The 27,117-nt window shown below is 44.3% G+C and overlaps 1 protein-coding gene across 1 annotated transcript; it reads right to left on the bottom strand.

The window, feature by feature from the left end:
- Window positions 1-4,453: 4,453 nt before the first annotated feature.
- LOC306821222 (butyrophilin subfamily 3 member A2-like) lies at window positions 4,454-10,917 on the bottom strand (the record flags this gene model as incomplete). Its single annotated transcript, XM_079339509.1, has 7 exons — window positions 10,838-10,917; window positions 9,516-9,630; window positions 8,979-9,320; window positions 7,187-7,465; window positions 6,946-7,101; window positions 5,991-6,279; window positions 4,454-4,532 (listed from the first exon to the last, which is right to left on the bottom strand). Exons 2-7 carry the CDS (start codon window positions 9,619-9,621, stop codon window positions 4,454-4,456), a joined length of 1,251 nt encoding a protein of 416 aa, XP_079195635.1. The 5' UTR covers window positions 9,622-9,630; window positions 10,838-10,917.
- Between the last annotated feature and the right edge of the window lie 16,200 nt (window positions 10,918-27,117).

Raw genomic sequence — 27,117 nt, 5'->3', positions numbered from 1 at the left:
CATGTAGGGATCCAGACCCAGTCAAAGACAAGATATTTAAGGATACAGACCGGGTCAAGACCAAGACATTTAGGGATCCAGAACCAGTCAAGACCAAGACATTTAGGGGTCGAGACCAAGACCAAGACATTTAGGGATCCAGACCCAGTCAAAGTCAAGACATTTAAGGATACAGACTGGGTCAAGACCAAGACATTTAGGGATCCAGACCCAGTCAATACCAAGACATTTAGGGGTCTAGACCAAGACCAAGACATTTAGGCATTGAGACCAAGTCAAGACCAAGACGTTTAGGGATTGAGACCAAGTCAAGACCAAGACATTTAGGGGTCGAGACCGATTCAAGACCAAGACATTTAGGGGTTAGGACCAAGACAAAACAGAGACATTTAGGGATCCAGACCTAGTCAAGCCCAAGACACTTGGGGACCCAGACCAAGGCAAGACCAAGACATTTAGGTGTTAGGACCCAGTCAAAGACAAGATATTTAAGGATACAGACCGGGTCAAGACCAAGATATTTAGGGATCCAGAACCAGTCAAGACCAAGACATTTAGGGGTCGAGACCAAGACCAAGACATTTAGGGATCAAGAAGAAGACCAAGACATTTAGAGATTGAGACTGATTCAAGACCAAGACATTGAGGCATTGAGACCAAGTCAAGACCAAGACATTTAGGGATCAAGAACAAGACCATGAACTTTATGGATTGAGACCGATTCAAGACCAAGACATTCAGGGATCCAGACTGAGTCAATACCAAGACATTTAAGGATCTAGACCAAGTCAAGACCAATTCAGTGCCTTCGATGCCCTGCCCAGGGGCTGTCCCTGTTACTTCTGCAGCAAGGTTGCTGACGTGATCCAAGAAGAGGGAGCTTATCAGTCCTGTCAGTGATTCAGATAGATTCAGAATCGATTTTAAGATTGCTTTGTTTGTTTTTAAAGCCCTGATTGGCATGGACCCCTGTACATTACTGACCTTCTCAGGGCCTACACCTCATCTAGGCCCCTTAGATCATCAGACATGGTGATCTCTGGTCCTGTGCCATAAGTAAGACAAATTAATTTCATAAATCATAAAATCTTCCTTCTTACCAACAACAAGCTGAACAGTCGCGGTGTCATGATGTTCAGGTAATTCAGGCATGAAGCATCTGTATCCTCCCTCATCAGAGACTTTTACTTTGGAGAGTTTCAGTGAGATGTTTCCCTTCTCCAGCTCATCGATGAACACTGATGTTCTTCCTCTGAAGGACGGATGTTTTTTGTCCTCCACTTCTACGCCGTGACGCCGCACAAAGACAAATCCAGGGTCCAGGTCCTGTCTCAACCACAGCAGAGTCATGTCGGAAGCATTCATGACAGGGTCCAGGTGACATGGCAGAATAACGTCTTCACCCACCAATGAAACGACTGGCTGAGATGGAACCATCACCTGAGACTGAACTGTAAATAAACAATAAACAAGGATTCATGTTTTATTCCTACAGCTCAGAAAAATCAATCATTAAAATCAGTCACATGGTTTCATTAGAAGAACAAACATTTCAGAGCAACATGTAAGAAGCACAAACTGAAACTTCAGTCATTTAACTCTTCATGTTAACATGAACCAGACTGTTTGTAATGTCTGTAACTTACCTCTACATGAGCTCATCAGGGCGAGGGAGACAACAGTGTAGAACAGCAGGTCAGTGAAGGCACCACGCTGATAGTGAAGGGACCGTCTGTCGGTCACCTGAAGCATCCTGTCGATCTGAAGAGCCTGAATACACAAGGACAAAGAGAATCAGGCTCCAGAAACCATAAGGACAGAGCGAGGTCCAAAATCTGAATCCTCCAACCTACTCCTCTATCTGCCACGAAGGAAACCTGCCTCAGGCTGCTGATTTTAACACTGACGATTGTGCATTGTTGTTGATGGGATGTCACATTCTGTTTATTATCTTTTGTAAGCTGCTGCATTTGGTTTATTGTACTGAATCACTGTATTTACTGCTGTGTGTCTTCATTTAATGCAATGCATTAAAGTCGGCCACTGGTTTTCTGCAGTTTAAGTAACAGTAACTGAACTCAGTTTAGAGAGCTGCAGCTGTTTAATCGGGTAGCGTCAAGGTTCCCTTTGCATTGTCCCTCTCCACCATGTCTTCTCTCTCTCTCACACACACCCACACATACATGGCACATTATTATGCTTTGTGTTCTGTAGTTTAGTTTGTAATAGTTATTTGTTTAATTTACATTCATTGATTAACTTGATGTTTCTTTGTTATTTAAATTCTGTTATAATTAAAGGGATACTTCACCCATTTACATGAAGCTGTGTATCATTAGAAACATGGTAGTAGTGTTGAATGGTCGTGAGTCCGGCCCTCATTTTACCCTGAGACGAGAAAAATGTGTTTTTCTTGACATGAACGTTTTCTTCATGTGATGCAAAAAGCGTCAAATTGCATCACATGAAGAAAACTTCCAATCAAAGAAAAAGTTTTTTTTCACACATTCTTTAACTCAGTTTAATAATATTGTTGATTTACATTTGTAATTAAATAAAAGATAATCATTAATGTTAATTCAATAAAAACAACATAAATGTTGACCACATATTTACTCTGCAAAACCTCAACATTATGGTGCCCCGTGTGAGGCCCTTAATAAATTAGCTTGGTTGCAGTCTTCATATAGAGTAATCAATACTTTCAATCCTTAATGTGATTCTTCTGAAGAAAATTCTGTTTTCTTGGGGAGATGTGTTTGTTCAGATGAGTTGAGTAGTTACATTTTCTTGGGTGCCAGGGCTTTGTGTTCAAATTTCACACCTTCAATTAATTAAATACTGGTTATTAATGACTAATAATGTTAGTATTCAATTAATTCATTTGAGACTGATATTGTAATATTTGGTTCTTCGCTGATATCAGAGTGGTGCCCCCTAGGTTTATTAACTCAGTTTAATAATATTGTTGATTTAAATAAATAATAAAATAAAGATAATTATGAATGTTTATACAACAACCAAATTGTACTCTATGAAACCCAACATGAATGTTGACCACGTATTAGCTTTGCAAAACCCCAACATAGCAAACGGGTGATGTCGACAGGGAAAACTCAGGGGGCGGGGTCATGACATTTAAAGAGACACACACACCAAAACGAAGCGTTCTGAGAGAGCTGGTTTCTACAGGGTCACAAACTTCCCTCTGCTGCTTGATTCATGTTACAGTATTTGGACCAAAGCTCAGAAACACAGATGTCTTATTTACAGCACAGGGGGCGCTGTTTGACAGGGAGGAGAATATGTCCCCTTTAAATACAAAGAAGATGCATACAGGATTCTATCTGTGACTAATTTGCACCGCTGTCCCTGACTGAACTTTTAGATAAATCCTCAGGAGGTGTGAGCATGAATCCAGGCCTCTTTGTAACCTCTCTGTATAATTATTAACAAATCCTTCTGTGTCCTTCCCGCTGCACGTTTTAAACAAACACTTTAGTTTCACTTTCATCTGCAGAGAAAAATTGATTAAGTGAATTTAACAATATTTAAACATAATTACATAACAACATTTTTCATAAGGTAGACATATTAAATGTTTTATATAGAGACCGTTTTAAATAAAGAAGGCTCAGCAGGAAGTTCAACACCTCTCTCAGCACACTGTCAGAGTTTGTCCGACGGAGTAAAAGACTAAAATCAGAACCAGCTGCCGGTAATATAGTCAGTTATTTAGTTTGATTATAGCCTATTAACTCGTTAAATACACATAATAAGCCTTTTATACATTTATAATAAACTTAATCCTGTAAACATATCGTGGGAGCTGATCTGTAGCAGAGACAAAACAGAAAGTCTACTCTGTGTTTAATGTTTCAACACAGAAAGATTGATTTTCAGCGTGTTATAAAGTCAACATTAGCACATTAAATTAAACATATTCATACCTGTTGGATCGTTGTGGAAGTCTACCGACGACTCTGATGGGTCAAAGTCTGATTAAAAAAAAGAGAGATAAGCAGATCCTCCTATCACCTGTAATAAAAAACGGTGCGTTCATGTTTCATGCACTTTAGTGGACGTGACTGTTCAATAGATACTAAAGCCCCATTTCCACCAATCGGACTGGGTCATTTGTTTCGATGTGGCACTATTATATTGGCGTTTCCACCAACAAAAGTTGGGAATGGTATCAAAATAAGGGATCTGTGCCATCCTATGTTTTTGGTACCCTTCTATTTGGGGTGCCAAGGGAACCGATCCGGCCCTAAAAGGTGGAGCTAAACACTGCAGTCCATTGATTGGTCGAAAGAATCAACCATACCAAATTGTGCTGATCCACACCAGACCGCTTGGTGGAAATGGGGCTTTTGTTGACTGTGTCCCTTTCTTCTTTGTTATTCTTAAATTAATAGCGGGCTACACTGTATTGGGCTGCTATGATGTCATGCTATTTCACAGCAATCTCCATCTGGCTTACACTACACAAGAGCTGACCTTTGACCTTCACCATCTGAGTAGCCTTGGGCCTTGAGATGGGAAAGTTGAGTTTGAGTTTGAACGTCTATTAGAGTTTTTATTTTACAGCGATGTGTCCTTTGGCAGGACACGTAACCCTGACTGGATGAGTTACTGATGAACACGTCACAGAGCAGCTTCTACCATCAGGCTGTGAATGTGTAGGTGTGACCTGCAGAGTGAAAGCAGCTTTAACATCAAGTCTACAAACTTTTAAAAAGATCACAGGAGTTTGGGTTTTAATGTGATAAAAAAAGAAATCTCAAATAACATACAAACTTGTCTCTATGATTCCAGCTCTGTGCAACTTATCACTTGACTGCACAAAGGTCAGAGGACCTCAGGGCCCAAGTTTGACCATGCACATCTCTAAACACAATAACAAGAACTTTAGACTATAAGCCAATGATAAGCCATGTCCCACAGTTTTTTAAGACAGGAGCACTGATTTACAGTCCTGAAGAAAACAAACACACTGAGAAAAAAATAGTTGTTGTCTGTCATTGGACCAATGGAGAACCCTGACATCTAGAACGCCGCCATCCCAGCTGCCATTGTTGGTACAAACAGAGGACCAATCCCTGTTGAGCTCATCTCCCTTCTTCGCTTCTTTACTCATAGTTTAGTCCTCATGTGGAGTCCAATCACATGTTTGAGTTTAATATTTCTCTTCTTAAGTTTCTTCTTCAGACTCCATATGAACATCTTCCTCATCCTGGTTCTGTTTAATGTTTTGGAGATGATCGTGTGTTTTCTTTAAAAAACGTATCCTCTCTTCCTCTCTCCTCTCTCCTCAGTGCTCTCTTGTGTTTGTTTGGTCCTCCAGGTGACATGTCTTCTATAAGTCCTCATCCTCCTGATCCTCTGCTCCTCTCTCTCTGATCTCTCCTATTGACTGATTGATGCAGCATCTGTCGCTGCCCTTCCTCTCCTCGTCTGTTTTCATTTCAGCTCCTTCATTTTCCTCTGTGACTCCTCCAGCTATTGTAATTATTTGTTTGCGTTCATCTGCTCGTCTCTTCATTTCTTCTCTTAATCGATGATGTTTGCTTTGTGTATTCATGTCCTCTCCTTGATGTTCTTTATTGTCCTCTCCTCTGTAAGTGTCCCCTGTCTTCTCTTCTGGTGTTGTAGTGAGGGTACTTTGGTTTCTTTCAGGTTCTGTCTGACTCCTCTCCTGCTCTCCGTCTTCTAAAAGATGTTGAAGCTGAACTCTCCTTCCATGGTTGAACATGTCGTCATTATGTTTTCTGTTTTTCCTCTCTGACTTCTCTTTGATCCTTTTCTCTTCCTCAGTCTTTGTGTCTGTCTCAGTCTGTGTCTCTTCCTCAGTCTTTGTCTCTTCCTCAGTCTTTGTCTCATCCTCAGTCTCTGTCTCTTCCTCAGTCTTTGTCTCTTTCTCAGTCTTTGTCTCTTTCTCTTCCTCGGTCTTTGTCTCTGTCTGGTCTTCGTCCCTCTCTGTCTCTTGCTGTGTCTCTTCCGTCTCCATCTTCTGATCAGTGTTGATGTGTTTTATTTGTCCCATTAAAAGTCCTGAATCGTCTCTAACTGGTTTCTGTGTCTCCTGTTCACTCTGGTCTCCAAGCTCATCTTTAGTCTCTCTCTTTTCTCCTCTTTTCTCCACATTCTTCTCTTCTTCTTCACCTGACGTGAGTGGAAGTCTTTCTTCTTCTTCATTCACTACCTGAAGTCCTGTTTCATCATTTTTAGATGTGACTGAGTGTTCACCTCCATCCTCACGTCTCGTCCTCTTGTTTTCTGTGACGACACAAAAGACGGACAAACTGGTGAAATATGAGAAAAATTACAAACACTGGGAACATTTCACTTCTTTATAATTAGGTTTTTTTTTTGCATACGTCCATTTAACGATTAATGACTTCTTGAACTCTGGAACCTTCTGCACGACTTCATGAAGGGTGCGGTCACACTGGCCACCCGCACCGTGACCAAGCACACTTCAGCCCTGAAGTCCAGTTCGTTTGGCCAATGGGACCGCTCCGTTCTGTTCTCAGGCCCGGTACAGTTCTTGGCTTCAGCACGGTACACTTAAAGGACACAAGCACGCAGCTACACAACGCTGACAGCCTTCACTATGGAGAGATCCAGAGCTGTAGGTCTATATCTGACTACAATGACTCACAATGGGTCACTAAGTAGCCGTCACGCTCTCTGTGTTTGTTCTCCGATGTGCAGACGCAGACTTTTCCTTTTCATTTTTCTGTCTCTTCAGCCGACCTGTTTGTAAACTGAACATTCTTCAGTAAGATAAAGCATGCATGTGCTGTATTAGTCCTGATGCAGTGTGACCACGGGCCGTGCTGGCCAGTGGGGGAGCAATCATGCTTGAGTACGGCACGGTACGGATGGTCAGTGTGACCTTTAGGCGTCCTAACATTAAAAGACTGACTGTTTGTCACTTACTGGATTTTCTTTGTCTCTGTTTCCAAAGAACAAAGAGGATCACAGGAATAAACAGCAAAGCAGCACAGCCAATCACAGCGCCGATAACAACAGGAGTACTGGGAGGACTGGGAGTACTGGGAGGACTGGGAGTACTGGGGCCCACAAAGAAATGATCTGAAACGGTAGAAAACAAATATTGTTTGTATTTACTGTTTAGCTTAATAACTCCATCATTAGATAATTAATGACTTATATTTACCTGGAATAGTGACGAGCTCCTCTCTGGTCTGTTTGATGTTTCTCTGTGTGACTCTACAGGTGAAGTTCCTCCCATGTCTGGTCTCCACAGTCACTCTGCTGCTGACAGTGTAGAGACCATCAGGACCTCTGACTGTCTCAGTGGGTTCAGCAGAGAGGAGGTTTCCCTCGCCGTCCAGCCAGAACATCTCCGGCTCTGGATACCAGCCTGCAGACTCACACTCTAACAACACTCCTTTGTTGTTTCTGCTCACCTGAACAACAGGTGAGGACACCACACCTACAGAGGAGAGACGATGGATTTAATAAGCTCTCTATTAAAGGTCACATGCTATGCAAGATCCACTTCACCATGTTTCAGTAACAGTCTAACTCTAATACCCTCTGACTCTGTCTCCAAACCCCCCATGAAGGATAAAAGTCCATCCTCTCCGTCTTCTGTCTGCTCCACTTTTCAGAGAATGTGTGCTCAAACAGGCCGTTTGGAGATTTTCCCTTCATGACATCACAAAGGGCAGTAGCCCCTCCCCCAGGTGGGTGACACTCCCACAGCTAGGTGTTTGTTCTGCCCTCTGAGTCTGCCTTCTCACCGTAAACAATAGGACATGGAGCCAGAAAGCAGCGAGTACACCCGAGCCCTTCCAGAGAGGGGGCGTGGTCAGACACAGCTCATTTACATATTTAAAGCTACAGACACAGAAACAGCCTGTTCTGAGCAGGGCTGAAATAGAGGGGTTTATAGACATGATCAAATACAGGATCAGAGTGGATTTACAACGACACACTTCACACACATGATGAAGAGGAGCGAGGACACTGATTTCACCTGAAGAGGAGGAGATCATGTTGTGTCTTTGTGCAAACTATCACTTGAGCCCTGTTTCCACCCAGCAGTCCGGTACGGATCAGTTTGGTACGGTTTGGTTCGATTATGCCCGATCCTGTTTGTGTTTCCACAGCCACCGGGGCCCTATTTGGTAGGTGGCATGTAAGCCGGATGACGATAGCTGCTATGTAAATAGCTTCATATTTGCCCTTGAATTGCCCCCCGGGGACAAATGAAGTTTTTTGAATTGTATTGAATTTAATTTAATTCACATGATAGCAGCTAACTGCTAACAGCTAACAGCTAACAGCTAACCGCTAACTGCTAACCGCTAACAGCTAACCGCTAACTAATAAATTCAACAAAGGAGGTACAAACAAAACCAACGCTGGAAGACATCCAGCAGTTCATCTCCTCTGTCACTGTCATGTGACTCTTTATTACAAGAACTCAATCCAGTGTTGTTTCAGAGAAGGCTGTGAGCGGCGAGGAGAAAGACACACGGAAACAATCAGCTGTGTGTTACAGTCAATGCTTTAAACGTAACACAGAAAGTGACGATTCTTTCAACCAATCAACGGACTGCAGTGTTTAGCTCCACCTTTTCGGGTCGGCTCGACATTCTTGGCTCCCCAACAAAAGGGTCCAAACAAGTGGGACGGTACAGGTCGGTTATTTGGGAATCTTTCCCGGGATTAGTCTATGGAAACGCCGCAAAATGAGCGCCGTACCGAACCGGACCGCTCGGTGGAAACGGGGCTTTAGTGCGTTGTGATTTCCTGATGCTAGCTTTAAAAGCTATAATTAATCCCCTGGTCACTTGTAATGATAAATGAACGTGCATGAAGATTGCAGGTACCTGATAAACATTTTGACACATATTCCTTCTCACTGATTCTTACCAGCAGAAAATCCATGACCGCTGCATGAACATTTATTAAAACATCATAAAACATTTTCCACTTACCTACAACAAGCTGAACCATGGAGGATTTAGACAATGCAGGCATGAAGCATCTGTATCCTCCCTCATCAGAGACTTTTACTTTGGAGAGTTTCAGTGAGATGTTTCCCTTCTCCAGCTCATCGATGAACACTGATGTTCTTCCTCTGAAGGACGGATGTTTTTGAGTCTCCAGTTCTTCACCTTGACGCCACACAAAGACAAATCTGGGGTCCAGGTCCGGTCTCGCCCACTCCAGAGTCATGTCGAAAGCATTCATGACAGGGTCCAGGTGACATGGCAGAATAACGTCTTCACCCACCAATGAAACGACTGGCTGAGATGGAACCATCAACTCAGACTGAGCTGTAAATAAACAATAAACAAGGATTCATGTTTTATTCCTACAGCTCAGAAAAATCGATCATTAAAATCAGTCACATGGTTTCATTAGAAGAACAAACATTTCAGAGCAACATGTAAGAAGCACAAACTTAAACTTCAGTCATTTAACTCTTCATGTTAACATGAACCAGACTGTTTGTAATGTCTGTAACTTACCTCTACATGAGCTCATCAGGGCGAGGGAGACAACAGTGTAGAACAGCAGGTCAGTGAAGGCACCACGCTGATAGTGAAGGGACCGTCTGTCAGTCACCTGAAGCATCCTGTAGATCTGAAGAGTCAAATAAAACATGATGAAACATTTTAAAAAGACAATACTGAGGAGAAGTTAAAAAGCTTCTCGCAGGTCGGAAACCACCGAATGAAAAATTCCACCTGCACTGACCCGAGTCAATAATCCTTATTAGTTAGTAATGACTGTTTTTAACTGCTCGCTCAATATGTAAGACGCCACTTATAATTCCTGTTGTTTGTGGACAGAGAAAAATGCTCTGTTTTAAATTTTCTCCCCTTGTGATGTCACGGTGGGATTCTGTTAGAAAAATTCCCTCCCCTGGTATCTCCACCCCCAGCCTATAGAGATAAACGTTTGTGCAGGTCGGCCATTTTTATTCTCGCTAGCGAAAGAGTGATGTCTACTTGGAAAACTCAGGGGGCGGGGCTTGTTGCATTTAAAGAGACACACACACCAAAACGGAGCGTTCTGAGAGAGCTGGTTTCTACAGGGTCACAAACCTCCTCTGCAGCTTGAGTCATGTTATATTTGGACCAAATCACAGAAACACAGATGTCTTATTTAAAGCACAGGTGGCGCTGTTTGACAGGGGGAGAATATGTCCCCTTTAAATACAAAGAAGACACACACAGGATTCTAGCTGTGACTAATTTGCACCCCTGTCCCTGACTGAACTTTTAGATAAATCCTCAGGAGGTGTGAGCATGAATCCATGCCTCTTTGTAACCTCTCTCTGTATAATTATTAACAAGTCCTTCTGTGTCCTTCATGCTGCACGTTTTAAACAAACACTTTAGTTTCACTTTCATCCGTAAAGAAAAAACCGCCATAAAGTGAATTTAACAATATTTAATCATAAACGGACAGTTTTTCATAAGGTACACATATTAAATGTTTAATATAGAGACCGTTTTAAATAAAGACGGCTCAGCAGGAAGTTCAACACCTCTCTCAGCACACTGTCAGAGTTTGTCCGACGGAGTAAAAGACTAAAATCAAAACCAGCTGCCGGTAATATAGTCAGTTATTTAGTTTGATTATAGCCTATTAACTCGTTAAATACACATAATAAGCCTTTTATACATTTATAATAAACTTAATCCTGTAAACATATCGTGAGAGCTGATCTGTTGCAGAGACAAAACAAAAAGTCTACTCTGTGTTTAATGTTTAAACACAGAAAGATTGATTTTCAGCGTGTTATAAAGTCAACATTAACACATTAAATTAAACATATTCATACCTGTTGGATCGTTGTGGAAGTCTACCGACGACTCTGATGGGTCAAAGTCTGATTAAAAAAGAGAGATAAGAAGATCCTCGGCTCACCTGTAATAAAAAAGGTGTGTTCACGTGTAATCGGACAGATGAGCTTAAGTGGTCGTGACCGTTTGAACCGTTTAACGGAGGATTAAGGCTTCAGAACCTCAGTAAAGTTATAAATATGTCCACAGATTCTGATTTCAAGCTCAGTAGTGTTGATGCAGAGAAATTCATCCCGGAAGTGTCTGTAAACGGAGGGATATCATATTTCTGCGGGCAGATCTGTGATGTTAAACTTGATCATCTTTAAGTGTCCTTCTTGTTCTGACCCGGTAGGAGGCGCAATTTCATTCACCTGAATAAATCTGACCTGCAAACAGTGTGTGACTCTCTCATGTATTTAAAATCCATCAGTGTAGAAATCTTGTTCTGAAAGGTGTGCATGCATTTTCTCAGTTTAAAAAACCTTGTGTGGCTTGAATGTGCCAAGATGATCTAGACCAGTGATTCTCAACTAGGGGGTCGGGACCCAGAGGTGGATCAGGACGTGTCTGGAAAAAAACAACCATGGTCTCTAACAGTCTGAAAAGTGCCTTTTTATTTATTTATTTTTTAACTTGTTTTTGTTTGTTGCTTCCGTCAGGTGTTTCACATCGTCTGAGCTACACAACATTTAATTGAATCTGCAAACTGCAAAAACGACATCACAAAGTTGGGTCACGGTTTTTCAGGGAGGAGTTCTGGTGGGTCATCATGAGGCTCGACAAGTCGAGACTGAGGGACCGTCTGCAAATTGCAATATGTTATAAAAATATTCAAGAACTTCAACCTGGAAAAATGCACTGTAAACAATATCACTGTATACACACATGCATGTTTATACTCCACCTTTTCATTCAGAACAATATGCTTTAAGTAGTCTCATTTTTTACAAACTTTTTAATAGTAGTCATTTTGAAAACATCCCATTTATAAGCTGTAGAGTGAAAAAAGGGTCATTAGGACAGGAGATGTGATCCAGGCCTCTCTTCCATCTTTTTTTTTTTATGCTGCAGCTGAGAGTATGAGTATGTTGAGGCACTTGAGCAGCAGAATGAGAGATGTTTGAGGGACCATGTGCTGGCAGACAAAATAACTCAGTCCTTTCTGATTTTAGCAAAATAAGTCAGAAGGGAAATACGCTAGACCCTCAAAGCCTCTTCTCCAAAAGAAGAAAACACGAGTTTGTTTGTTTGTCTTTGTGATTGTGGCTGTTTTTGTTTAATTAGCATTGTTTGTCAAAGTCCAATAAAACATTAAACAGATCTCCATGGTAACTCAAAATGAGCCTGAAACTGTTTGAATGTTCTCTGCGTTCGTTGTTCTCTGATGTGTCAACGCAGACTTGACTGGCCGTGCTTTTTCCTGTTTCTCTAGAGTCCGTCTGTCTTGCTTCATGATAACATCAAGCCAAGTGTGAGTCGTATTACAACGTTATGTACAAGAGGTAACATGCTCAGGCCGGTTAGTCCTGGACCAGTGTGAGTCCAAAAGAAGTCCAAGAAGTCCAGTGACAATTTAAAGAAATTTAAAAAGTGCAAACAAACATCTTCACATTGAAACCTTTAAGCTGGCTGTTGTCACATAACCTGAATAGTTGATGTTATCACTCAGGGGAGGAGGGAGAGACACCGACACACACAGATCTCTTATCTCGAACACATCCTGCTCTGGAGCAGGTTAGGCGTGCCGCACACGTTACCATGACGATTTCACCAGGCATGAAGTGAACAACCTTTGTAGCACTGAAAAGAATGCAGACGTTGGGGTTTTGCAGGAGCGAATACACGATCAACAATTAGGTTGGGTTTTATAGAGTAAAATTTGGTTATCAACTTAACATTCATAATTATCTTTATTTATTTATAAATGTAAGTCAACAATATTAATTAAACTGCATTTAATAAACTTAGGACACCACCCTAAAATCAGGGAAACATATTACAATATCAGTCTCAAATTAATTAAATACGAACATTATTAATAATTAACAATCTGTATTTAAATGAAGGTGTGAAATCTGAACACAGAGCCCTTTCACCCACCTTATGTCACAATGTAAATACACAGTCATCACAAACAACTTTAAATTAGAACAGAATGTATTTAACAACATCAAGTTAATCAACCAAACTCTTTCCAACAAATATTATAAACTCAACTACAGAACACAAAGCATTATCAAACAAGTGTGTGTGTGTGTGAGAGAGAGAGAGATAGAAAGAGAGAGAAAGGAGGAGAAGAGAGAGAGTAATGTAAAAATGTAATCTCCCAAAGAAAAGAGAATTTTCTTCAGAAAAATCCCTTTAAGCATTAAAAGTTTGGATAACTGTGTATAAACAATGCAACAAAGCTAGTATAAGGGCCTCACACGGGGCACCATAATGTTGGGGTTTTGCAGGAGCAAATACAAGATCAACATTTATGTTGGGTTTTATAGAGTAAATTTGGTTATGAAATTACCATATAATAATATCTTTATTTCTTTATAAATATAAATCAACACCATTGATTAAACTGAGTTAATAAACCTAGGGCACCACCCTGAAATCAGGGAACAACTAAATATAACAATATCAGTCTGAAATTAATTAATCAAACATGAAAATTATTAATAATTAACAATCTGTCTTAATTGAAGGTGTGACATCCAAACACAACCCAGTTATGTCACAATGCAAATACACAGTAATCACAAACAACTGCTCTTTAAATTATAACAGAAATTATTACTATATTATAACATTATTATTACTGAATTAGTTTTAATTCAGTCTATGAGACGCTCTCGATAAAACTCCATCTAGATGCGTTCAATGGATGATCCCAGCTCGGGGTGCAGAACACCATCTTGAGGCCTAAGTTTGCCTGCGTGCCAGAACTTTTAAACATTGAGCAGCGTCTCCAGATGCTGGAAACGTTTGAAGAGAAAGAGCAATGGGAGACAACGGCTTCCTACGCCCCAAACTTCACAGCTACGTGTTAAGTGTTGCAGAGCATTCTGGAAGTATCTGCATGGCATGCTGGGAGAAGGAGTCTTTTGTCATGTTTCTCCAGAGGGGAGCCAGCCTGAGTTCAGTCTGGTATTCTGGCTGGACCCAACACAGGGATAACCCTGAAGTTGCCTGCTTCATAGCACAGACCTGAGGCCACATGTAGAACAAGTTCTACTTTAACACTCAGGTGGATATTTGTTCTCTATCGTATTGAGACTATCTCTCCACTACATATTTCATATGTCTGGGGCTGACCCACGGGGTCAGGTGACGTTGTGGACAATTAACTTTAAGACAATCCACCTGTGAGGTGGCTAATGACAGTATAAGAGCACCTGTGCACCACACTGTCACTGATCATTTTGATTCCACGAGAGCAGGTTGGCGTTTGTGCGAATTACAAAGAACAGAAACTTTATGTGTTAGGAGGAGACAGTCTTTGCCACTTACCAAGTGTAAGAGAGAGTTTGCTCTCGGGGCTGCTGTTTACTCCACATATCTTTTGTCCGCTGTTTCAGCGTTTTCTCACAGTCCATGCCTGGCGTATTGTTCTGTCAAGGGACTGACGCGCCATAGGTACGGAGCCTATCCGGCTATGCCTGCCACGGGAGAGACGGTAGAGCAGTCAGCTGTGAGTAATCCGGCAGTCGTTCCTGACGTATTGCTCTGACAAGGGGCTCACACGCCATAGGAAGAGACTGTCTGTCCAAGCCGCTGTGAGGGGGTGGCGTGTCAGCGTGACAGCGCTAGCCAGTTAGCACTTCCTCATCCACAACCACGGCGCCAACAACTTGCGAGAATTCGCGAGGTTGAATTTCCCTCGGAATCAATAAAGTAGCTATCTATCTATCTAGGTTTCCGCCAGTCATGGCGCAGTCTCGCTACCTCGCGGGATTTCGCGAGATGGCGAACCGCGGCCATAACTGTGAGGGTTGTGGGGCTCTCATGTCCATCCATTGAGGATGGACATGAGAGGTGTGTGTTGTGTCTTGGAGTTAACCACGCCACAATGGCGAGAGAGAACCCTTCCTCATGCATGAATTGCTATATTTTTCCAATACGGTCGTTGGAGGCCCGCTGCAGGATGTTTGGAGGGGCTGAGCAGGCTTCTCCGCCCACTGGGTCCAGACAGGTTAAGCATCTCAGAGGGGCGGAGCCTGGCTGTGGCTCCAGCAATCCCCTTCCTGTCCCCCCTCTCCGGAGGATATTGCCTGATATAGCTATCGAGGCGGAAGGGGATGAGGACGAGGAAGAGGTCGAAATAGATGTGCTAGGGCACTTTGTTGACGACCTTCCTCCATGGCAAGAGGAGGCTGCCAGAGGAGATGGACAGGGGCAGTGAGCTCTCCCGATTTAGAGACCTGATGATCTGAGACCTGATGGGGCAGGCGGCCCAGGCATTAGGGGTGGATACCACCATGGGCCAGGGCCCTGCGCCGTCACGCTTTGATGAGGGTTTGGAGACACAGCCAGTGCCATTTCGAGTACCTCTCCTCCCGGATGTGGAGGAGTTGATGCAGGCTGGATTTTCCAAACCCACAGAACCGCTGAAATTCTCTACCTCTAGCAGACGGCTGTCTGCGATGCAGGGTCGAGAGAAGGTTGGCTGTGCAGCTCTGCCGCCATTGGACCAGACCATGGCAGCCCTCATGTTCCCGTCAGGCTCTGTGCTAGGGAAACCTCGCTGCCCGACAAAGGGATGCACAATGTTGGATGCCTCCCTGGCTAAGGTGCACAGGGCTATCGCAGTACAGGTGCAGCTGGCTAATACAGGGTCCATCTTGGCGCTGTATCATAGGCGGCTGTCAAATGAGCTGGGGGCCGGATATGATGGCCGCATTGTATCCGAGCTGCAGCTGGTTTCATCAGTCATGGCGCAGTTGATGAAAGAGCAGGTGGCAGCTGCTCTCTCTGGGTGACGAGACGCCAGCTTTGGTTATCACAGTCTGCTTTGCAGCCTGAGGACCAAAGCTGCCTGTTGAAACTGGCTGTGGATCCCTCAGCCATGTTTGAACCAGGTGCTAGAACTCTGTTACAACAGGCCCGAGAAGCACGGCGCTGTGCCCACGAGGTTTTTGGTGGCCCAGATGGACTTGGAAGATCTGAGGACTACCGTTAACGCTTGCCGTGTCAGGCGTAAAGGCAAGCAGAGTGCAGGGACCCAGGTCAAGGGACGACCTCAGCCCCCGCCTCGCTCCTGATGCCAGTCCGGGTCTGGCCCGCCGCTGCCTGACTGGTGCACGTCTCACAGCTTGGAGGGCATTGGGGACAAGCCCCTGGGTACTTTCTACGATGACCCAAGGATATCGTATTCAGTTTGCCCGCCGTCCTCCGGTCTCACGGAGTCCAACTGCCTTTAATGTAATGAGTCCGAAATACAAAACGGTGCTCCAGGTCGAGATTGCTGCTCTGTTGAGCCATCAGGGTAGTTCCACCAAGCAACAAGCAGGCGGGATTTTATTCCCGGTACTTTCTCATCCCCAAAAAGGATGGGATTCTCCATCCCATTTTAGATCTGAGGGGATTAAACAAATATCTCAGACATTTGCCCTGCAAGATGTTGAGATATTTGTCCATCTGCAGGGGGGATTGGTTTATCACCATCGATCTGAAAGATGCCTATTTCCATTGTTGCATATACGCCCAGTGCAGCGGTGTCTCCTGGGTCTAGGGTTGAGCCAGCTGCAACACCCTGTGCTCATCACCAGACGGCTGCGGTTGGCCCTCCGTTGGTGGGAGAACGAGACAAATATTGGCAAGGGGACCTTACTGGGCCCAGTGACGCATCGCCAGCTTTTGGAAATGGATGCTTCACTGACAGGTTGGGGGGCAGTGCTCAGGGGGAATGGTGTCAGCGGTCGCTGGCATGGTCCCAGCACGGCCCAGCACATCAACATTTTGGAGCTGAAGGCGATCCCTCCACTGCTGGATGGGATGCCGTGGGAACTTCCAGTGAGACAGGATTTACTGTCGCAGGAAAAAGGGATGCTGCTTCATCCCTTTCCCCAGGGACTGAGGCTCTGGGCATGGCCCCTGAAAGGACCGAGCTGTTAGCCATGGGGCTGTCACAGTCGGTTGTCCAGGGGGCTCGTGCACTGTCCACAAGGGCACTCTATGCTCACAGATGGAGGGTCTATGTGGCATGGTGCAAGGAACAGCAAGTGGATCCTCTGACATGCTCAGCACCAGAGATTCTGCAGTTTTTGCAAGAGCTCCTAGAGGTGGGGAAGTCCCCCTCCACCCTACGGGGTAGGTTGGCGGCTATCAAGGCAGCCCGAGTAGGCCGGTGCCAGTTTTCAGAAGAAGTTGGCGACCTTGTGTCCCAATTTCTGAAGGGGGCCAGACGACGTATAGGTCGCCATTGTAGACCTGCTCTATCACCTTGGGATTTGGAACTGGTTCTCAAGGCTCTGGAACGGACTCCGTTCGAGCCCCTGGATGCGGTAGACTTGAAGTGGCTGACCCTTAAGACGGCTCTATTGATGGTGCTGGCCACTGCCAGGCGGATTGGAGAGCTTCAGCCTCTTTCCGTTCATGCGGACCTCTGCAGGTTCCTACCAGAGGGTGCGGGGATGGTCCTGCAATTGAACCCGGCATTTCTCCCCAAGGTCCTTTTGGAATCTAGGACGAGTCAGCGTGTTGAACTCCGGTCTCTCTACTCCATGCAAGGAGAAAACGAGGAGCAAAGACGCTCACTGGTATGTCCAGTAAGGGCACTTCAGACACGTGTTCAGGACTCAGACAAACCGGATGACAGACCAGTTATTTGTCTGTTTTAAACCGGAGCTTTGCAGTAAACATTTGTCGAAAGCCCATCTCTCCCACTGGATTGTAGAGGCTATTCAGCAGGCATATGTGGGCATAGGGGTCCCTTGTCCCTCGGAGGTGTGGGCGCACTCTACCAGGGGCATGGTGGCGTGGTGCATCTCTGAGTGAGATGTGCACGGCCGCTACTTGGTCTGGCCCATCTACATTTGCTCGGTTCTACCAAATTAATGTGGCTGCAAGCATGTCATTCGGTGAACGGGTGCTTGGGGTAGGCCAGCAATAGCATAATGTTTTATTGTTCCCTTGTCCGTCAGGCTGGCGTGGCTGTTCGGAGTGGCAACTGCACCTCTCTAGTCAAGCCTTAGCGCCTTGCAGGAGGCTAGCCTCGGTAGTGTCTGGCGCCTTGGCAACAGGCAGTCAGCTGTCAGCTGCTGATCTGGGGGTGTATATTTGTACATTTGTATATAGTTCGTTATTTTCCACGTGGTGAGTGTTTTTGTTTGGAGCACTGGTGGCGGCGACGTCTCATTCGAAGGACACACAGTTCATGTTTTGGGCGGGTGCTGCTCTATCCCCTTGTGGTGTGTCTTACAGAGCCCCATACATATGAAATATGTAGTGGAGAGATAGTCTCCATACGATAGAGAACGTAGGTTACAAAGTGTAACCATGGTTCTCTGAGTGAAGAGACTATCTCGCCAGCTCGAGGCCACACGGGGATATGTTCCATCAAAAATTTAATCTTTTTGATCTTATACTGTCATTTAGCCACCTCACAGGTGGAGTGTCTTAAAGTTAATTGTCCACAACGTCACCTGACTCCATGGGTCAGCCCCATACATATGAAATATGTAGTGGAGAGATAGTCTCTTCACTCAGAGAACCATGGTTACACTTTGTAACCTACGTTATTGGACTCATCATACCTGGGTCTTTCACTGTTTGTTGAACATTGATGAATGAATGACAGAGATCATGGGTTTGTTTATCGTAAACATTATTATTAGACATTCAATGGTGTCATGATGAGAGTAAAACATAGAAATAAACTGCACAGATTTTATTTACTCAGTGTATAAATGAATGTCCCCCCTTCTCAGTTTGGTTGATGTTGATCAGTATCCATGTTCTCCTGCTGCTGTTGTTTCTTTATTAAATTCATGTTTTGCTCTTCATGATCCTGTATTAACGAGCCTCTATCTTCATACTGTCTTCTTCTAAATTCATCCTCATTGTGTCTCTGTGTTGCTGATCTATATGAAGTCCTTCCTCTTGTGTATTTCGTGGTTCAACACTTTGTGTGACATTCTGTTGATGTTGATCAGTCTCCATGTTCTCCTCCTGACCCTCCATTCCTCTCTCTCTGATCTCTTTATTCATGTCTGAATGTTGAATCATCAGCTGCTCTTCTCCTCCTTTATATTCTGATGTCTTTCTGCGCTTCCTTTTGGTTTCACATGTGTCAGCTTCTTTATCAGTTACAGGCTCCTCTCCATCTTTCCCCTCTACTGTCATCTCCTCTCCCATTCCTGCAGTTTTGCGTTTAGCTGCTCGACTGACCACTTCTTCGTCTTGGTGCTTTTGAAGGTCTGACCTCTCTGTCCCTGTCATGATAGCTGACATCTTGTTACCTGACTCATCCTTCTTCTCTTCTGTCTTTGTCACATCCTCACTGCTTTGCTTCTTCTGGTTCTCTGCTTCTTGTTCTGTCATTGTAGGAATGTTCAACTGGTTCCGCTCCTGGTTTATTTCTGTTTTATCTTCATCTTCTGTCTTCCTCCTCTGCTGTTTGTCTTCTTTGAAGAGACATTGGTCACCATGTACGTCTTGTTGTTTGAGCTCAGTCTCCTCTTTGTTTCCTCCTTTCTTTATCTCTGACTGAAGCGTCTCTTTACTCTCCACTCTCTCTCTTTCTTCACCTGTGTCAGCTTCTTCATCAGGTACAAACTCCTGTTCCTCTCCATCTTTCCCTTCTACGTTCTTCTCCTCTCTGATTCCTGCAGCTGCTCGTCTGCGTTCAGCTGCTCGTCTGATTGCTTCTTCTCTTCTTCTTCTTCGTTGGTTTTCTTTGTCCTCAGCCTTCCTTTGTGTTTCATCAACATGAGCTTCTCTGTCAGTCTCTAAACTCTTCTCCCCTCTTCCATTATCCTCCATCATTACCTCCTCTTTAGATTCCTCTCCTTGCTCTCGGACTTTTACCTTTACGTCCAGTTGCTGCTCTGCCTGCTTTTCTTCTTCTACTCCTTTAACTTGGTTGAGTGTCTCCATGGACCCCCTTTGACTTTGATCATAGTCCTCTTGTAGACCACCTTCCTGCCTCTCTTCTGGTCTTTGGTTAAACTCAACCTCTACACCCTCTTCTGATTCTGCTGGATGGTCTTTGGTTTCTTCCTGCTGTTTGTCTGTCTGGACGTCTTTGTTTCCTGAGACCTCGTGGTTCTTTCTTCCTGCTTCTTCGTCTTGGTGTTTTTGAAGGTCTGACCTCTCTGTCCCTGTCATGATAGCTGACATCTTGTTACCTGACTCATCCTTCTTCTCTTCTGTCTTTGTCACATCCTCACTGCTTTGCTTCTTCTGGTTCTCTGGTTTCTTTTCTGTCATTGTAGGAATGTTCAACTGGTTCCCCTCCTGGTGTGTTTCTGTTTTATCTTCATCTTCTGTCTTCCTCCTCTGCTGTTTGTCTTCTTTGAAGAGGCATTGGTCACCATGTACTTCTTGTTGTTTGAGCTCAGTCTCCTCTTTGTTTCCTCCTTTCTTTATCTCTGACTGAAGCGTCTCTTTACTCTCCACACTCTCTGACTTTAGATTGATGCTTTTCTCTTCTGTCTTCTCCTGTCCTGTTGGTCCAGAGTAAGTGTCCCCTGTCTTCTCTTCTGGTGTTGTAGTGAGGGTACTTTGGTTTCTTTCAGGTTCTGTCTGACTCCTCTCCTGCTCTCTGTCTTCTAAAAGATGCTGAACCTGAACTCTCCTTCCATGGTTGAACATGTCGTCCTCATGTTTTCTGTTTTTACTCTCTGACTTCTCTTTGATCCTTTTCTCTTTTTGCTTCTTCTGTCCTGTTGACCAAGAGACTCCTTTCTTCTCTTCTTCAGTCTCTGTCTCTTCCTCAGTCTTTGTCTCTTCTTCAGTCTCTGTGTCTTTCTCTGTCTTTGTCTCATCCTCAGTCTTTGTCTCTTTCTCTGTCTTTGTCTCTTTTTCTGTCTTTGTCTCTTCCTCAGTCTTTGTCTCTTCCTCAGTCTTTGTCTCTTTCTCTGTCTTTGTCTCTTCCTCAGTCTTTGTCTCTTCCTCAGTCTCTGTCTCTTCCTCAGTCTTTGTCTCTTTCTCTTCCTCGGTCTTTGTGTCTGTCTCAGTCTTTGTCTCTGTCTGGTCTTCGTCCCTCTCTGTCTCTTGCTGTGTCTCTTCCCTCTCCATCTTCTGATCAGTGTTGATGTGTTTTATTTGTCCCATTAAAAGTCCTGAATCGTCTCTAACTGGTTTCTGTGTCTCCTGTTCACTCTGGTCTCCAAGCTCATCTTTAGTCTCTCTCTTTTCTCCTCTTTTCTCCACATTCTTCTCTTCTTCTTCAACTGACATGAGTGGAACTCTTTCTTCTTCTTCATTCACTACCTGAAGTCTTGTTTCATCACTTTTAGATGTGACTGAGTGTTCACCTCCATCCTCACGTCTCGTCCTCTTGTTTTCTGTGACGACACAAAAGACAAACAGCAGAGGTCACACCTGCACAGTAGTTAAAAGTAGAGACATGATGATACCTGAGAACATTTCAGTCATAATAATCTCTCCTCATTAATCCATCCTCAAAGGTCTGCATGACTTCATTAACACTTCCTGTGTGTCGCACTTTGCAACCTTGTTCTTTTGTACCGTTTTGATGTAAACTCTTTTTGTAATGATTTAGGGGGTGGGCACTTATAAGCTTCTGCTTCGGCCCACTCCTTTTGAGCAGAATTACAACTGCTCAAATAAACAAATAAAATAAAAAATAAATAAAATAAAACCTTCAGGTGTGTTACCGTTAGAAGACTGACAGTTTGTCACTTACTGGATTTTCTTTGTCTCTGTTTCCAAACAACAAAGAGGATCACAGGAATACACAGCAAAGCAGCACAGCCAATCACAGCGCCGATAACAACATGCTGAGTACCAGGAGGACTGGGAGTACTGGGAGGACTGGGAGTACTGGGGGCCACAAAGAAATGATCTGAAATGGTAGAAAGAAAATATTGTTTGTATTTACTGTTTAGCTTAATAACTCCATCATTATAATTCATTATTTATATTTACCTGGAATAGTGACGAGCTCCTCTCTGGTCTGTTTGATGTTTCTCTGTGTGACTCTACAGGTGAAGTTCCTCCCATGTCTGGTCTCCACAGTCGCTCTGCTGCTGACAGTGTAGAGACCATCAGGACCTCTGACTGTCTCAGTGGGTTCAGCAGAGAGGAGGTTTCCCTCGCCGTCCAGCCAGAACATCTCCGGCTCTGGATACCAGCCTGCAGACTCACACTCTAACAACACTCCACTGTTGTTTCTGCTCACCTGAACAACAGGTGAGGACACCACACCTACAGAGGAGAGACGTTGGATTTAATAAGCTCTCTATTAAAGGTCACATGCTATGCTAACCTCTAAAAGTCTAAATGTGGATGTTGAATGTGTTTGTGTTTAGACGCCTGAAATAAGATCTGTGGTTAACACAAGCTGAAGAGATGTTGACGTTTTGTTAGACGAGATAAACTACGTTAGGTAAGACCCCACTTGTGAATTTTAAAGTTATTAAGCAAACTTAAAACGGCGGTTGCTAACAAGTGGCTAACTGAGACGACAGTGGTTGTCATGGAGACATTACACATCATCACATCGGGAACTCTCTCACTAATCTTCCTTACAGCCTCTAGTCTTGGAAATATTAGGTTAATAAACAACCTTTTAAGCTAACGTTTAGCTAGCTTGTCAAATCCGCTGATTAGATCGATGAAGCAGAACGGTTGTGACGTCATAATAAACCGACCGCGGTGTAGTTAGCTTGTAGCATAGCGTTAGCTTCTTACTTCTCTCAGCTGCATTAACTCTTCAAACTTCATATAAATGATGTTACTTCCGGATTGGCCTACAAACATACGTCAACACTTCATAAAGTTGGAAGACATCCAGAGACTTCCACGATCCACAACAGTAACTATAGTGTTTATTTTCTGTGTAGTCCTCTTTTGAGTAACTTAGTCAGTCACACTGAAAGTATTGGTCATGTTCATCTGTGATCATGTTGTTTCTGTGTGCAAACCATCACTTAGTGTGTCCTTATGTCCTGGTATTAGCTTTAAAAGCTATAATTAATTCCTTGTGTAACCCAGGTGTTTTTACTCCTGATCATACAGCGAGATTTCGAAGCGTCTAAATCCCGTTCAAATTGGCCGCGCCCACACTGACAGCATGAGTGTGGACCCTCCACTGTGACGGGTTCTTTATTGTTTGAGCGGAACTGGCCAGGTCCGGGGAAATCGGATGGCGAGCTACAGATGAGAACCCAAAAAGAAATGATGCCAATCTCCGCCGGTGCGGAAGGAACCGGCATTGTGTGAACTGTGTATCAATTATCGTTGCAACTCTTGGTACACTTTGTAGATAAATTGTAAATAATTGTTTTCCACATCTGCACTGTACAAAATACATTTCACTAAGCACTGCAATATTGTGTCTGTATTTCATTGAGCACCCCATTTTTCCTCCGAGTCAGCCTAGAATCTTCTACATACTAGCTTTACATTATTTACTTTACATTTACATTACTAAATTGCAGCATTATACATGCTACATAAAACGTGGCGAGCTAGCCAGGAGGAATTGGGCTGTGCTTAATGTTTATGCATGTACATATCTGCATACACCATTTTGTAATTTGTGGTTCATTACATCAGTGTTAATTATGGATGTATTTTTGAAACATGGCATCAAAATTCCAAATGCTGTTCTGGTTGAAGGCATGACAGAGTTGGTAGGTGAGGAAGCGGTTGATTTTCTTAAAATGTATGGTTCGATCAGTAAGACTTTACTGTTATCTGCGAAAGAATCAGATTTTGACGGTGCGTTCGTAGTTGAATATACTAATGGTGAGGCTATAGAGGCTTTGCGCCCTATTTTACCTTATCAATTAACTGCTGCGAAAGAGACGCTTTACCTCTCTGAGCTATCCACTGTATCCACAGATAATTTTGCTAGAACTAAAACCAAGTCGTATCTGTCTGATCTAAAAGAATTAGCAGAACTGACCGGTATAGATTACGTTGATGTGCTCAAATCAATGATGACTCAGATTAGATTGTCTGTTGCTGAGCTTCCTAACCCTGCTGTCAAAATGTCACCAGTGCAGACTGAGCCCCCTGCACCACCTCAAGACTCATGGCCGAGCGAGTCACCAACTCATTCAGCTTCAACTGTGACAGGCAAACTCCAAGATACCGCTCCCAGGTCAGCGCCTGAGCCCAGGCCACATCCATCAGCGTCTACATCGCAGACAGGAATGGGACGCACCACCCACAACATTGATGTCCATCCACCTGAGGTACAGCGTTATGTAGTAGAGCATATTGTGAAAAGTGAAGAGGGAGCAGTGCATCATCAGAGACTTAGAGTGTTCTCTGGTCGGATGCCCAGACCTCCTCATGAGTCTGACTATGAGGCCTGGCGGGCTGGAGTAGACCTGATGTTGAGGGATCCATCTGTGTCCGACCTCCAGAGGTCCCGGAGAATAGTGGAGAGCCTCCTCCCTCCAGCAGCTGACATAATAAAACATTTAAGCCATGACACAGTGCCTACAGTGTACATCCCCTCCCTCACCAAGCCTCAATTATACGGTAGACCCCCTGTCAAACAGAAAGCCACTGCTGCACAACCACATCGGGTTGTCCCCTCGCAGCTCAAACCAGGTTACCGATGTGGTGAAGATGGCCATATCTGTCCCCAGTGTGAGAATGAGACAAATCCTGCTCTGGTTGCCTGCAAAAATAAGCAGTTCGCCATGAATCCAGAACCCCTACTCCCATCAGTGTAACTAGATCTAGCTCCTGTCGCAGGACAGATGGGAGCTAGGAGGGGCCAAACTAGTCCCAAGAACAATTCAACTGTTAAGTGTACTGAAATGTCGCAGCAAGGAACCATGACAAACACCACACGACTACCAAAGGGGCTTGTGGGATCGAATTGTGCTGCTGTGGTGGAAATAGCCGGGACGACATGCAATTGCCTATTGAACACTGGCTCACAGGTGACCACCCTTCCGGTTTCTTTCTATAACCAACATCTGAGCAACCAACCTGTGAAGCCATTGCATGATTTACTTCAGGTCGAGGGTGCAGCCGGACATTCCGTGCCATATCTGGGATACATCGAGCTGACCATCACTTTTCCCAGGGACTTCCTGAGAGCTGAATTTGATGTGCTGACGCTCGGCCTGGTGGTCCTAGATACTCGTCCTGATTTCCCAGATAAAGTGCTCATTGGGATGAACACGCTTGAACCGTTGTATGAACAACGCCACAGTAGCAATCAGTCTGAGTTTCAACCCACTGCCCAAGGATATAAAGCAGTCTTGAAGCTCCTGCAGATGAGGCACCAGCAGAGCCAAGTGGGCAGCGCAGGATTCGTGCAGCTGTTGACCAGAACCCCCGGAGAAATCCATAATGATATGGATTTTGGCTGCACGGACAGAGTCAACCACCACATTAAAATTCATGATGAAACGCCCTTTAAACAGCAAGCATGACCAATCCATCCCCACGATCTGGAGGCCGTTTGGAAGCATCTATACGACCTGCTTGAGGCTGGTGTTATCCGGGAGTCTGAGTCCCCCTTTTCATCTTCCATTGTGGTTGTTCGCAAGCGGAATGGTGACATCAGGATGTGCATCGACTACAGGAAACTGAACTTGCAAACGGTAAAAGATGCCTATCCCCTCCCATACCTGGAGGAATCCTTTGCAGCCCTTACAGGATCCAAGTGGTTTACGGTCCTGGATCTGAAGTCAGGATATCAGATCGAGATGGCTGAGGAAGATAAACAGAAGACGGCTTTTGTGACACCTCTCGGTTTTTGGGAGTGGAACAGGATGCCACAAGGAGTAACCAATGCTCCTAGTACATTCCAGCGGCTTTTGGAGGAGTGTATGGGGGATTTACACCTCAAGCAAGTCCTGGTGTTCTTAGATGACATCATTATCTTTTCCGACACCTTAGAGGAACATGAGAAGCGATTACTGCGCGTTCTCACCCGTCTGAGGGAGTCCGGTTTGAAGCTGTCCCCGGAGAAATGCAAGTTTTTCCAAACCAGTGTGCGTTACCTTGGGCATGTGGTGTCCGAAAATGGTGTCGAAACGGATCCCGAAAAGATATCCAGTTTAAAATCCTGGCCAGTTCCCCGAAACCTCAAGGAGCTACGATCCTTCTTAGGCTTCGCAGGATATTATCGGTGGTTCATCCGAGATTACGCCACCATCATGAAACCCCTCAACACACTCACTCGTGGATACGCACCTGTTCGCCGGACCACCAATAAAGGCAAAAGGCCAACCGAGAAGTACCTGGACCCAAAACAGTCTTTTGGGGAAAGATGGACTTTTGAATGTCAAGTCGCCTTTGATACTGTGATCCAGAAGTTGACATCTGCTCCCGCTCTTGGCTTTGCAAACCCAAAGTTGCCCTACATCCTACATACTGATGCCAGTACAACTGGGTTGGGAGCTGTCCTTTATCAAGACCAAGATGGACATCTCCGGGTCAACGCCTATGCCAGCAGAGGCCTATCCCAAAGTCTCGGTACCCGAGACTTGCTCCTGATCGTCTTTGTGCTCCGTCCGAAATCTCGCGAGATTTTAACATACTGCGAGATTTCGAAGCATCTAAATCCCGTTCAAAATGGCCGCGCCCACACTGACAGCATGAGTGTGGACCCGACCGGCGTTCCTCTATTGCTGTGTGTGAGCTCCACTGTGACGGGTTCTTTGTTGTTTGAGCGGAACTGGCCAGGTCCGGGGAAATCGGATGGCGAGCTACAGATGAGAACCCAAAAAGAAACGATACGAATCTCCGCCGGTGCGCAAGGAACCGGCATTGTGAACTGTGTATCAATTACCGTTGCAACTCTTGGTACACTTTGTCGATAAATTGTAAATAATTGTTTTCCACATCTGCACTGTACAAAATACATTTCACTAAGCACTGCAATATTGTGTCTGTATTTCATTGAGCACCCCATTTTTCCTCTGAGTCAGCCAAGAACCTTCTACATACTAGCTTTACATTATTACTTTACATTTACATTACTAAATTGCAGCATTATACATGCTACACTTGCCCACTTGTAATGATAAATGAATGTCCATTAATATTTAAGGTACCTGATAAACATTTTGAAATCCTTTCAAAGGTTTTCCTCTTTCATCAGCAGCAAATCCACGAACATTTA

The sequence above is a fragment of the Symphodus melops genome (genome assembly GCF_947650265.1).
Source record: "Symphodus melops genome assembly, chromosome: 1".
Classification (NCBI taxonomy): Eukaryota; Metazoa; Chordata; class Actinopteri; order Labriformes; family Labridae; genus Symphodus; species Symphodus melops.
The sequence above is the reverse complement of the archived record's forward strand: the minus strand, read 5'-3'. Positions and strand labels throughout refer to the sequence as shown.